The sequence below is a fragment of the Clytia hemisphaerica genome, unplaced genomic scaffold (genome assembly GCF_902728285.1).
Source record: "Clytia hemisphaerica strain Z4C2 unplaced genomic scaffold, Clytia hemisphaerica genome assembly, whole genome shotgun sequence".
Lineage (NCBI taxonomy): Eukaryota > Metazoa > Cnidaria > Hydrozoa > Leptothecata > Clytiidae > Clytia > Clytia hemisphaerica.
The window spans coordinates 612,152-626,468 of record NW_027104293.1 but is presented as its reverse complement, the minus strand read 5'-3'; the positions used below and the strand labels follow the sequence as shown (position 1 = coordinate 626,468).

Below are 14,317 nucleotides of genomic sequence, written 5' to 3'. Positions count from 1 at the left end.
GTGCTGGTCAATGCAATGATGGAATCAATGGTGCTGGTCAATACAATGATGGAATCAATGGTGCTGGTCAATGCAATGATGGAATCAATGGTTCTGGTGAATTCAATGGTGGAATCGATGGTGGTGTACTGGTGGATGCAACGCTGCACTGACTAATGGTACTGTTGTGCAGGTGAATGCAAGTTAGGGATTGTGCATTTTTTGTAAGCATCATCTTTATAAGAAATCCATCGATAATTTTTGATTCAAGGGGTATTGACTTTCGTTGATGGCTTCTTTCAAAGCAAGTTAGGGATTGTGCAAAATGTGAGCATTTTTATTTTTCTTATAAGCATCATCTTTATAAGAATACAATCCATAGCTTTTAATTCAAGGGAGATTGACTTTCGCCGATTGGTTCATTCAAAGCAACTTGGGGTTTGGGCAAAATGTGAGCATTTTTATTTTTCTTATAAGCATCATCTTTATAAGAATACAATCCATAACTTTTAATTCAAGGGGTATTGACTTTCGGCGATTGGTTCATTCAAAGCAACTTGGGGTTTGTGCAAAATGTGAGCATTTTTATATTTCTTATAAGCATCATCTTTATAAGAATACAATCAATAACTTTTGATTCAAGGGGTATTGACTTTCAGTGATTGGTTCATTCAAAGCAACTTGGGGTTTGTGCAAAATGTGAGCATATTTATTTTTCTTATAAGCATAATCTTTATAAGAACACAATCCATAAATTTTGATTCAAGGGGTATTGACTTTCGGCGTTTGGTTCGTTCAAAGCAAGTTAGGGATTGTGCAAAATGTGGGCATATTTATTTTTCTTATAAACATCATATTTATAAGAATACAATTTTTGTATCACAGTTCACCTTTTTTTCTCAGTACGCTTTCATTCAAGCATTCAAAAGACAAAAGACATCAACTTTCTCCTCCGTTTGGCAAATTTTGCTTATTTGGAGTGTATTTACAAACTTACACAAATCTCTTTCTTTGATACTCAACACGATGTAAAATAAAAAGATACAGCTGCTACCTCGTGTTAAAAGGTGTGAAAGTACGTTTCTTTGGGAAAACATTTTACATAAAGATGAGATTTTCCTTTCTAAATAGGATTGTTTACAACTTGTAAGCATATCTTGTATCATACTGCACGTGGAGCTCTACATTCGTGTATATTACAATAGTCAAGAAAGTTACTTTTTCCCATGAATCATGATTTTCTCACGGGTGTCGCGAACACCAAAATACCGACGCATTTTTCTTGAATCATTATCGCTTTTTTATATAAGAACCAGTAAATTTTTGTGATTTCACATTTTAAAACGTATCTTATGCTCAATGTAATATTGTTTTGTTAAATTGATTTGCAGAATGGAATGCTAAAATTTTGCTACAATGTCAATTGCACAAGAATCAATTAAGAAACGAGCAATCAGTGAATGGCGATCGTATTGTTAAGAGCTTAGTCATAAGCTGATTAAATTATTTCAATTTGGAATAAAACGAAACCGAAAAAAATTAAAATTAAAATGCTATTCTTATGTGAAATCGTTGACTTTCTTTGAATCAACCAATCACCAAAATTCAAAACCTTCAAAGGTTATGGATTGTAATCTTATGAAGATGATGCTTATGAGAAAAATAAATATACTCACATTTTGCACAATCCCTAACTTGCTTTGAATAAACCAATCACCGAAAGTCAATAACCCTTAATTAAAAGTTATGGATTGTATTCTTATAAAGATGATGCTTATGAGAAAAATACATATGCTCACATTTTGCGCAATCCCTAACTTGCTTTGAATAAACCAATCGCCAAAAGTCAATACCCTTGAATTAAAAGTTATGGATTGTATTCTTATAAAGATGATGTTTATAAGAAAAATAAATATGCTCACATTTTGCGCAAACCCCAAGTTGCATTGAAAGAACCAATCGCCGAAAGTCAATACCCCTTGAATTAAAAGTTACGGCTTGTATTCTTATAAAGATGATGATTATAAGAAAAATAAATATGCTCATATTTTGCACAAACCCCAACTTGCTTTAAAAGAACCAATCGCCAAAAGTCAATACCCCTTGAATCAAAAGTTATTGATTGTATTCTTATAAAGATGATGCTTATAAGAAAAATAAATATGCTCACATTTTGCGCAATCCCTAACTTGCTTTGAATGAACTAACGGCCGAAAGTCAAAATTAAAAGTTATGGATTGTATTCTTATAAAGATGATGTTTATAAGAAAAATAAATATGCTCACATTTTGCACAAACCCCAAGTTGCTTTGAATGAACGAATCGCCGAAAGTCAATACCCCTTGAATCAAAAGTTATTGATTGTATTCTTATAAAGATGATGCTTATGAGAAAAATAAATATGCTCACATTTTGCACAAACCCCAAGTTGCATTGAAAGAACCAATCGCCGAAAGTCAATACCCTTGAATTAAAAGTTATGGATTGTATTCTTATAAAGATGATGCTTATAAGAAAAATAAATATGCTCACATTTTGCACAAACCCCAAGTTGCATTGAAAGAACCAATCGCCGAAAGTCAATACCCCTTGAATTAAAAGTTATGGATTGTATTCTTATAAAGATGATGCTTACAAAAAATGCACAATCCCTAACTTGCATTCACCTGCACAACAGTACCATTGGTCAGTGCAGCATTGCATCCACCAGTACACCACCATCGATTCCACCATTGAATTCACCAGAACCATTGATTCCATCATTGCATTGACCAGCACCATTGATTCTATCATTGTATTGATCAGCACCATTGATTCCATCATTGCATTGACCAGCACCATTGATTCCATCATTGCATTGACCCAGCACCATTGATTTCATCATTGCATTGACCAGCACCATTGATTCCATCATTTCATTGACCAGCACCATTGATTCCATCATTGCATTGACCAGCACAATTGATTCCATCATTGCATTGACCAGCACCATTGATTCCATCATTGCATTGACCAGCACCATTGATTCCATCATTGCATTGACCAGCACCATTGATTCCATCATTGTATTTACCAGCACCATTGATTCCATCATTGCATTGACCAGCACAATTGATTCAATCATTGCATTGACCAGCACCATTGATTCCATCATTGCATTGACCAACACCATTGATTCACCAAGCCGTCAAATCTTCCAGTTTATTCACAAACACCAATTTACAATAAAAACGATTGGATTTATTATCTCCACAGTCATATTCACCAGAACGATCAGATCCTACTGTACAATCATCTTGAATAGATTAACCAAAATCGTTAGGTTCTCCCAAAATCACCAGGTTCGACACCTCAGGGCCACCATTTTCAGCTTTTTCCCTATCGTTACTTCGTTACTTTTTCGTTACCCCTCGTTACTTGCGTTACTTCATCGTTACCGACCGTTACTTTATCGTTACCTGTCGTTACCTACCGTTACTTGTCGTTACCTATCGTTACCTACCGTTACCACTTTTAGTAACAACGAACTTTTCTACAATTACTCTAAAATTGTTAGTCAGATTAAACTGTTAACTGTGAAAAATTTACTAAAATCTTCGACTTCTTCTATTTTTTCGTTTCGCCATTTTGTTTTCATGTTTACCTTAAAAAAAATTGATGTCTAAACTGTAGTTGCTCACAAAGATAAATTTATATCGGATCCGTTAAGAAGCCACAAAGAAAAAAGTTCTCTGCAACCGGTTTATACGTTGTTTACAAAAAACCTACATTTAAGCGATGGCAAAAAGTAATTATGTCTTCGAATCTCCATTCTACACGAAACGGGCAGCTAAAATGGTAGCTAAGCTACGGTACCTCATTTGGTCGAAATTGCTGATTGGAAGAAGTTATGGATCGCCCAAAGTTACCTTCATGTTTCTATTTTATTTTCTTATCTCTGATCCTGTCTTTCTTTTTTCTGACTGTCTGAGTTTCTGAGACTTAGTTTTCAATTCTGACTAAGTTTTCATACCTGTATCATATTTTGACCAACCACACATCATCGCACCATGCGTAATGTAACCACCTGAGATCAGATTGTGGTTGTTTTCTGCCCACCACGCTGAAGCTCTAAAGGGATGGGTGAAAACATACAATCTGACGAATATGCTATCTCAAAATCGTAAGGACCGCGTTCGTCTAAAAGGACTGGGAATGACAACAAAGTTGCGTGATTGTGTTTACGAATAAGGCGCCGTATCAGTTTTTGACTTTCTGGCACACAACAAGATTCTTGTTGTAAAATTTTCCGCGGGAGGACTATTTTCCTCAGACAGTTACATCAAAATGCCTCGAAAATGTCAATATGAAAATTGCGCAATCAGAGAACGTATGTCTCGCTTATTATAAAAAGGCTGAGACAAACTTTCAATAATTGGATTGAAACATCGAGTTAAGTCTCTTTTGTTAAGTCACCAGGGGGTAAATAAAACAGACCTTGATACATTTATCGTTCGTTTCAACTTGACAATTCGTTTAAAACTCAGCCTCCTAAATATTTGGGGTAGGTAAAATATGTACAAAGAAATTCATACTTTTCCAACCCGGCGAATCTTTAAAAAAGAAGCGAACAATAAAATATAATTACCCTTTCCAAATAAACCTCTTTGGTGGCGAGCGTAGTCTACTCTGACTGATTGTAAAATTTATGTGATGGGAGTTTGACATAGTAATGTAATGTTGTTTGGGGAATTACGAAGTGCTCTTGAATTTCGATTGGATTTATTCAGGTTGATTTTTTATGACTTCTAATGGTACTTTTTTTAACGAGTTTGATTACTCTGTTCTAACACTTATATGTCTTTTTTTTCGCATCGTTTTCCGTGATTACTTTTATTTATATTTTTAAAGACATGTAAGAAGGCATATTGATGTAACTGTCAGATGTATAATTTTCAAGTGCCTTCAGAGGTTTACCGTGCACGTAAGAAAATTATGAACAGCTGTTATCAGGTTAACCATGCGGGGTTCGAACCACCATCATATCAAGGCACCACAAGGGGCTGTCGACAAATGACTTTCCTTTTTTTTAACGGCCTGAGGCCGTTAAGGTTCAGACCCCCTCCCCCCTACGTCTTAGCGGCCAAAATAACTCTTCAAAAGTAAATACTTTCACTACTGGTAATGGTCCATGGCCGCCTAGCCTATCTCTCTATCCCAACACACGATTTTTTTATCACTCTGGAACGGTGTTGAGGAAAAAGCCGTGGTCGTCTGGTACAGGCTAATGGCCGCCATGTTCTTTCGATTCGTAATCCTCAAAGTTCTTCTTTTCGCACGGAATAAACATGTGGTTTTGAGCGCTGTGACCTTTCAATTTTGAAACTCCAAGCAAGCCCCATGGCAAGTCAGGGCGGGATGGGTGGAGCAAGGAGTCAAAATTGCCGACTTTTTTCACGTGACCAGTCATTTTTCTTGTCGAAGCATTAATTGGTGATCGGGAATAAGGTGAATGTTGTGTGGTTTTTTTGGTCTTTTAGCCCTTTCTTCACATGTTTCTACTTTTTGGACTGATGAAATTTGTAAGTGAGACTTTCCCTTTTTTAAAAACTTTTAAATCGGCATTGCAGTGACCCCCTCCCACCCCTTACGGCCGGAAACCGTTATAAAAAAGGAAAATCGTTTGTCGACGGCCCCCAAAGAAAGACCTTCGGATTCCCAGCACGTGCGTTTGCGTAGGGTAAAATGGCGAAATGCAAAAATCGAATTTGGCAAAAAAATTTTTAAAAATGACCCTACAAGATATATCTTTTTATTCCATGAAGAGATTACAGTACTTTCAAATAAAAAATGTATTAACAATGAATGGGTAAGCTTTCTAGAAATCCAAACATAAATTGCATAGCTTTTACCAAAAAATAGCACTTTTTAGGATCAGAAACAGTCAAAAACCAGCTTTTTCCAATTTTCTACGAGTTACAGGAATTAATTCCTTGTTTGTTTTGATCTGAAATTTTTAGTAGGGGTGGCCAACATGGTTGGGACCCTTGCTCATATCAGGGGGGGGGTGAGACGGGGGTAAGAGAATTAAAGTACTTCTAAGTAAAATATACTATACAGGTTTAAACGCTAAAGTAAAAATAATTCCGCACATGTAAATGGGTCATTGTTTCAGGTCTGGCAAAATTTCCAGGAAACAGCCTATCCGCTGGTGCCCGGATCTAGGTGGGTTCCGCCTCCCCCGTAGATCTTTTTCTTGGGAAGTTGATCTTCAAATTAGTTTTCAAGGTTGGCTTGGCTCAAATTCTTTCATCTATGGCTCAAATTTTAGGCAATTTCTCATAGTTTTTGAAAATGTTAATTTCATTAAATAGGGCCGGGTTATTTTTTCATGAATCCCTTTAGAAGTTTTGCAGCGCATTTTTTTGCTTGAGAGTCAAGTAAACAATATAGCGCATTCGCAGCATTAATCTTTGATACGCATTTTGGCGGGACGCTAGTGTGACTAACTGTCAGGAAGTGGTAGTGGAGGATAGGACAGCTCTCACCTCTCCCAGACACCAGAGGAAGTGGTAAAAAAACCTCAAGAATGATACTCATTTAAAATTTCCAATAAGTGTGAACAGTAGCAACGTCATTTTACAAGCAAAAGATGCCTTCCAGCTTAAAAAATCAGCAGGATCCTACCTTGAAAAAAATCGCCATCTTTGTTTATGTTTGGCAAGTGTGCAAAAGTGAAAGTAGCAGCAACGTCACAAAAATCTCGCACTGGGTTGTATAGTCAAACTAGATATAATTTTAGTACCACTTTTACTTTTTTTAAAAGTATGTATACTGTATTAAAAACAAAAAACGACAAAATCAGAACCAAAGTTTTACTTAATTTAATTTTCAATAAAATTTACGAGGTAAATGCTTCTTTTCGCTGGCTGAACAGGTGCCATTCTTCAATACAGAGCAAAGTCAACATTTTTCGTTTTGGAGGTAGCAGTTTTGGGGACATTTTTTTTGAACAAATTTCTACAAATTTACGCCCCACGTACGCAGATCTTGCCAAAGGATGCTACACTCCTTATTCGGGCGCTTCGGGCCCTCAAAACGGTCGTTTTGCAAAAAATTCATAAATTGCATAGCTTCAGTCAGGTTTCTAGCTCCCCCCAACAAAGTAAGGTCCCCCCAATAATTTAGCTCCCCCTGAAAATTACCTTGTGCTAGGTCCTTTAACACTTGAGGAAAAAACACAACCATTGTTCTCCCGCCCCTGTAGAGAATAAAATAAAAAATATATGCGAGTACAGTACTGATAAATGAAAACTCAATTTTACTTGTATTAATATTTATGTTTACAAATCTTTTGCTTTTTATATTTGATTTAATAGTAAGATAAGAGATCTTTCAAAATTAGCTGAACAGCCCCCAGTCTCAGTCAGATCATCTGCCCCTCCCCCAACAATCTAGGCCCCCCCCAAATATTTTGGTAATTTTAGCCCCCAGGCTCTTTAAAAGCCAAAATATTTCTTAGCCCCCCCCCCAAAAAAAAAATAATAAGGGGGCGGGGCTGATGCTATGATCGTCAAAATAGAATGAATTTCCGACCGACCAACCGATCAACCTCCAAAATCTAGGGTTGGGTGACGGCAAACTAACAGTATTTTAAGTCCAGCCTCATTGGTGGAAATTTGATAAACAGCTGCAAAGGAGCGCCAGGAAGCAATCAGTAGAAGAGACCACTATTGTTTTTTGTTGCAGATTTTGATATAAACTTCTCTCAGGGATTACTTGTCAATGAATGTACATGTACACATGTGTTGTGTCAACTTGTCAGCATTGTATTATTGTAAAGACGACCCTGGACACCGCCATACATTGTAGGTGTTGTCCGGTGGGCATTTTTTAATGTACGGTGGGATTTTAGGTTAAAATGCCAAAATACTGTACATTTTCCCACCGTACATTAATTTTCCCACCGTATATCAATTTTCCCACTTACATTAATTTTCCCACCGTACATTGTACAGTGTAGCCGCATCCGTTATATTGGATTGCCCAAAGTTACCTTCATTTTTTTATCTTATTTTCTTATCCACGGATCGCTGATAGTCACCCCACTGTGTTTCCGGGGGTTTTGTTGTTTGGAATTGATTAACTAACAGTAAGGTAGGGTTAGGGTTGCTAGTAACGGCTTGTCACTGTGCCGGGTGCATACTCGACGCCTTGGGCCCTGCAGGGTTGCTAGTAACGGCTCGAATTTCAGTCAGGTTTAAAAAAGGGGTACTTTTACCCATATTATAATAACATTACCCCCATCTTTTGCCAGTCCGGTATAATATGTTATGAATTGCGTGGCTTTGCTGTGCGATGATGGCTTAACGGTTAAGGCGTTGGTTTCCGAATCCCCGCAGACAATCTCAATCAAACAGAATCGGCGATCGAACCAGTCGCACCAAATCGAACGCAATCGACCGATTGAAATTCGATTGTCAAACGCAATGGAATCTCAATCGAATATTACCGCAATTTTCGGATTCGATTGATATTCGATTGCGTTCGATTGATGTTTGATTGAGTTCGATTGCGTTCGATTGTCGATTCATTGACCCCCGGATTGTTCGTCGCATAATTTCTTAGGGAAATCGAAAGTAATTTCATTCGGCTCGTGATGTTTGAGAGCTTGGATGTTGGAAAGCTACAAGAATAAAACCAGACAATCTCAATCGAACGAAATCGACAATCGAACCAGTCGAACAACAATCGAACCAATCGAATATTACCCAGAATTTTGACGTTCGATTGAGAATCGGTCGATTGTGTTCAATTTGGTTCGACTGGTTCGATTGTCGATTCCGTTCGATTGAGATTGTCTGGCACGTGCGTTTGGTTTGGGAACGCGAAACGCGAACACAAACTACCGATGTCTAAACTTTTCAATATATCTCCAGAACTAATAGATCTTTTGAAATTCTGTAAAAAGGTCTAAGTTCCTGAATAGTTTTACTATGTTCTATGAAAAATTCATAATCATCAGTCAAATACTTGTTCATCTATTTAAGATTGAAGACAAAAATTTGCGAAGAAAAATAAACCTTGAGCACAAAAAATGCTTTTTTAAACACTTTTTTCCACCGAAAAACAAATAACTTTTACAGACTTACCTTCCCCAAACATTGAAGAAGCCCCTCACTAATAAAAGTAAATGAGATAAGATAAGATAAAACCTTAAAATCAACCAGAATTTACAACCTTTCGTCCAAAGCAAAATACGTGCTTTTCTCGCCGCCATCTTGTTTTCAAATTGTCCCTCACATGACTTAAGGTTCAATCTCAAAATAAGTGTCTTGGAAAATCGGAAATCTTGCAATCCTGTTCTACCTTTGAGATTGGCCTTTTTGTCATATGAAAACATCAACTATTCCTCTACATGAAAAAAGGGCAATCTCAATCTCAAAGATGACCACCACAGTAAAACTCTAAATTTCATAAGGTATTAATTTTGAGATTAAACCTTAAGTCATGTGAGGGACGAAATCAGAATTCTAGAGAATTCCATTTGTTTCCAGCTCCCGCGGTCTTTTTTCATCCAATCAGATCGCGCGATTTCACTTTCGCTTTCTCTAGTCCAATAAGACTGCGAGATTTGAGTCATGTGACATCTCTATTATATACTATCTCAATTCGCGTTTCTATGACTTTTTTGAGACCTCTTTTTAAAGTTTCAGATTGATTTCCAGTGTTAAGTGGACGTCTTTTAGAATTATTAAAATTTCAATCCAAACCATAAGATTAACCAGGAATCCCATGCTTGTTATGCTTGTTTTCGTGAAATTCGGGATAAATTACCCTCGGTCAAATTTCGAAATGTTTTAAATTTCCCTCATTGCACTCGAGAAATTTCAAAACATTTCAAAATTGACCTCAGGAAATTTATCCCAAATTTCCCTCATAACCATGAGATTACTAGTACTTATTACCGTGAGTAGTCCTTAAATCCGACAGCCCTGCCTAAATCCGACCCCCCAAATATCTGCTATGAAAAAAATTCTATGTTTGCAAACATTCCCTCTCCAAGTTGAACAATAAACTATTGCAAGAACTCTCGAAACAAAACATCTAACAAGATGACCAGAATGTCAAGATGCCAATTAATATGATGAAAAAGTGTGAGTTGTAAAAATAATTACCTCTATTATTCTGAATCCGTTGCTTGTGTTTAAAACGTTAACAATTTCATAATAAAAAATCATGTTTTGTATTAGAAGTCAATTATTGTTATTTGGTTCAATTGGTTCTAACAGTGTATCAAATCTCTCAGTTTAGTTGACGCTTTGGTATCTTCATTGCGTCACAATGAAGGTTTGTTTTTATTTTCGTTTGTATCTTTGAAAGACACCATCGGATTTAGGCAGGGCTGTCGGATTTTGGACCACTCACGGTACCGCTTTCAATTTGTGTGTTTTGAAAGTTTGGTGTATCTACTCAATCTTTGTTGAATTTCTTAATGGCCTCGAAACAGAAAATGCCGGATAGATTTCTAAAAGGTTTTAATGTTTTGTATTTTGTATTGGTTAGAGATATCTTTTATGGTCCTAAGAAACACCTGGGGAATGGCCAGTGCGTGTCAAAAGTCACAATTAGTGTGACATAAAACCTACTCCTTCCTCTAGAATGGCCATACTTGTTGTGTGTCTTTTCAAGCTGAAAGAATTGAATTCCCTTGTAGCTCCTCCATCTGAGCTCTCATTAAAAATGACCAAAATTCTCATAATAACCAAAACTTACCAAAAGTTATAATAAATTTAAAGTTCCAGAATAATGGCAACTTTTCCAATAATTGATGTATCAGCATTGTCTGAAAAGTATTTGGAGGGAGATGGCTACCTGCAAGACATATCAAATGACCCAATAACCAAGGATATATCAGACCAAATTATCGATGCTTTTTCTCAGTACGGGTTTATTTACATCAAAGGACATGGAATACCCGAAAACCAAATCAATGGAGTATTTGAAGAATCAAGAAACTTTTTTAAATTTGATTCTGAAACCAAGAAAAGATTTTCAAGAACAAGTAATGATAATTGGGGATACGTTCCATACAAAGTTGAAACTTTCGAGAAAATAAGACCGTTCGATTTGAAAGAGTGTTTTAATTATCTACCACTGACTGACAAAACTCAAGACATGAACGCGACAACACCGGACTTTATTTCTAAGAACACATCTTTTTATGGGGTGTGTAAAAAACTTGGGGTGCTTCTAATAAAAGCAATTACACTGGGTCTGAACACAGACGATAAAGTAAACTTTTTATACAACCACCACAATGGTATTGGGAATTTCAGCAAGAATGCTACAACATTACGATTACTTTATTATCCGGCTATTGAAGATAGCAGTACAGTTCTGGAACACCAATTGAGATGTGGAGAACATTCTGATTATGGAACAATCACATTGTTATTTCAAGACGATGCTGGGGGACTACAGGTTTATTAAATTAATATTAGATCTTTTTCCCCAACCTATTTTTTCTGATTGTAGGATAGGACAGTACAAAGGGGGTCTTTTACTCACAGTAGTATAATGGTTTGAAAGGCTTCTTCCATAAAAATCTATACTCACGATATTTGAGTATATCGTTATGGTTTTGAGTATATATATGCACCATTGCAATGTCTTCTGACATTACATCACGGACCCAATAGCTGATTGGTTGTAAGTGATGTAAAATTAATTAATACGTCACTTTCAACCAATCAACTTTTGGTGTCTGTAGAATACATTGCAATGGTGCATATCATGAATAAAAAAGTTGCTTTAAAATTCCAACATTATGCCAATACCTATTACACGAAATAAGTCTAGACATGTGATTACCACAAATCAAGAAATTCTGTATTACTAAAATCAGCCGTTGCGTCCTTAAAAAAGCAAATAAAATTTGTGTAATTGTGATAATTTCAAGGCAGTTAATTATGTGTCTATTTATTTTTGTGTAATAAGGTAGTCTCATCATTGCCTTAATGTTATTTCAAGATGATAATGGGGGATTATAGCTGTATATACACCAATCAACCCTTTATGGTGCGGTTGACCCCTGAGAGGGTTGGTAATCAATTCACATGGAAATGACGTCTAAGTTAAATTTGTCTATGAGAATGTCAATTCTAGAATATCTGATTGAAAGAGGCTATTTCACTCTACTGCTACTCTACCGCAGTGTGAAGGGAAAAGATTTTTTCCATAAAAATATTTGTAAGAAGGCCTTGTTGAATAAAAAACCTGAAAAAACTTTAATTTTTATAAGAAGTCAGCCTGTCAGTCAGTTTGAAGGAATACCAGATATGTCATATTTGTCTAAGATTAGATTGGATATAGAAATTTTATCGACCACCTTTTAACTTTTAAAAAAGTTACTCCTCTAGGATCGAATAATCGAATAATGACCTCCTTAAACCCATGTTTAGTAAATAGTTTGCTAGTAAATACTTTTTTTCAGAATAACCCAATATTTTTTTTACTTTCAGGTCGTTTCACCCAGTGGTGAATACGTAGATGCCAAACCAATCCCAGGATGCATTGTGGTCAACGCTGGTGATATGCTTCAAATCTGGAGTGGTCAAAAATTGAAATCAACACGTCACAGAGTTGTCGTTCCTACTAATATCAATAAAGCAAGACAATCCTTAGCTTTCTTTTTACATCCAAATAATGATTGTGTGGTGGAAGATTTGGTAAACAAAGAACAGAATGTAAAAACTAATGCTTGGGATTACTTGATGAAAAAGTTTGGAGAAACCTATTGATGATGGAGAGGAAAAATCATCCAAAAAAATTCCGTGTTAGTTTCACTCGCGTACATATTTCACTTGCAAGGAGGAGGGAGGCTCTGGTCTCTCCAGGCAACCTACATTAATACAAACACTAATGAGATATAGACGAAACCTAGAGAAGAATTTTCAACCTTTCATAGGCGAGCAAAAAGGATTAATTAAACTTGCACCTCATTTTGGCTGACGGATTGAATCCAACAATTTCTTTGTTTCAGATTACCATTTTTCGAATTCTGACGCGTAAATGTTAGTTCCAATCCAGCGATGATGGTTTTGAAAATTATATATTCAATCATATGGTCATAATATTTGAGAAAAAAGGGAAATTCACCTGGAAGTTTTAAAACCACATTCGATTTGTAAGTGCTCTAAAGTAGGTTGGAAGGGTACAGTTTAACACTGAGTTTTAACATGAGACTTTAAGACTTAGGACCTTAGGGTCTGAGGATCCAAAAGTTCAAAAATGGTCCATTAAGGCTTCTAATATAGCCTGAAAGTCTATAAAACCGAGCCAAATTGAAATATCCGATTAAATTTAAGAAATGGCCCAAAATCGACATTCTCGCCCGAACTCCGAATTTCGTAAAACGAGGAAATAAGCTTAATAGCTCAATAGATTTCGACCATGAGCATGATTGTAGATGGGTGAGGGATAATACAAAGCTGGTCTGAGCTGGTTCGTTCTATATGTTTTTAAAATTTTATTTTTGATATCTAGATAAAAACAATGTTAAACAATTTTGATGACAAAGTGGCTACATCAAATATAAAATTACATTACAGGCTGTTTTACGCCTTTCAAAGATCGTCTGTAAGGTGTGAAATTCATAGTATTTAACTGTTTTAGGCTTTTTAAAAATATAATTTTATAATTGATTTTTATTTTTTGATATCATTATAATATATACTTCATACTTCATATACAATTATCTTGTCAAGTAAAAACCAATTTTCTCCATCTATGTGAGAGTGTATACAAAATAGCATACTCAAGAAAAACACATCATATTTTTATGAACATTTCGACCATCAGACCTTTTTTCAACATAGAGATGGATTTATTTGACAAGGTTTGTAATTCTTTATATGTGGAACATCTAGCTTCTTTATAAAATCTCAGCAACATCACTACTTTAGTCATAATCATTCGTATGCCAGTAACACGAACTGTCAAATTACTAACTTTCAATAACGATCATTACACTAAAAGAGGTCGGCCAACGAAATCGTTACTTGACCAAGCTATGGAGTTTAAAAATGTTTCATTAAACCAATATTTTACTCTTGCCTTAAGCAAGAAAAAGTAATTTTGAAGTTTTTTTCTTCTTTTTTGATAGCTCGACATAGAGTCGTAACTCTCTGAAGTGAATAGGCCTCATGGGCGAGAGTCATGACTCTATGTCCAACCTTACCCAGTAATGGGTGGTCAGGGGGGGGTTGGTACTAAGTTGTGGGGGCCAGTGCCAAGTGGTGGTCTGATACGGTAAGTAAAAAACAACTTAGTACATGGTACTAAGTGGTGGTCCTAA

At 36.0% G+C, this 14,317-nt stretch overlaps 2 protein-coding genes across 2 annotated transcripts in view; both read left to right on the top strand.

Annotated features, from left to right (window-relative positions):
• The window catches only part of LOC136817155 (protein SREK1IP1-like), a 113,149-nt gene that overhangs the window by 80,076 nt on the left and 18,756 nt on the right, over positions 1–14,317 (top strand). The window lies entirely within an intron of this gene.
• Positions 10,733–12,838, top strand: LOC136817153 (uncharacterized). The gene is made up of 2 exons (XM_067073490.1): positions 10,733–11,442; positions 12,483–12,838. Exons 1-2 carry the CDS (start codon positions 10,768–10,770, stop codon positions 12,759–12,761), a joined length of 954 nt encoding a protein of 317 aa, XP_066929591.1. The 5' UTR covers positions 10,733–10,767; the 3' UTR covers positions 12,762–12,838.

What these genes read in the sequence shown, in the direction of transcription:
- LOC136817153 (XM_067073490.1), top strand. Translation starts at nt 10,768, where the DNA reads ATGGCAACTTTTCCAATAATTGATGTATCAGCATTGTCTGAAAAGTAT. An exon ending in ACGATGCTGGGGGACTACAG is followed by an intron (nt 11,443 to 12,482) that starts GTTTATTAAATT and finishes TTTTACTTTCAG; the next exon opens with GTCGTTTCACCCAGTGGTGA.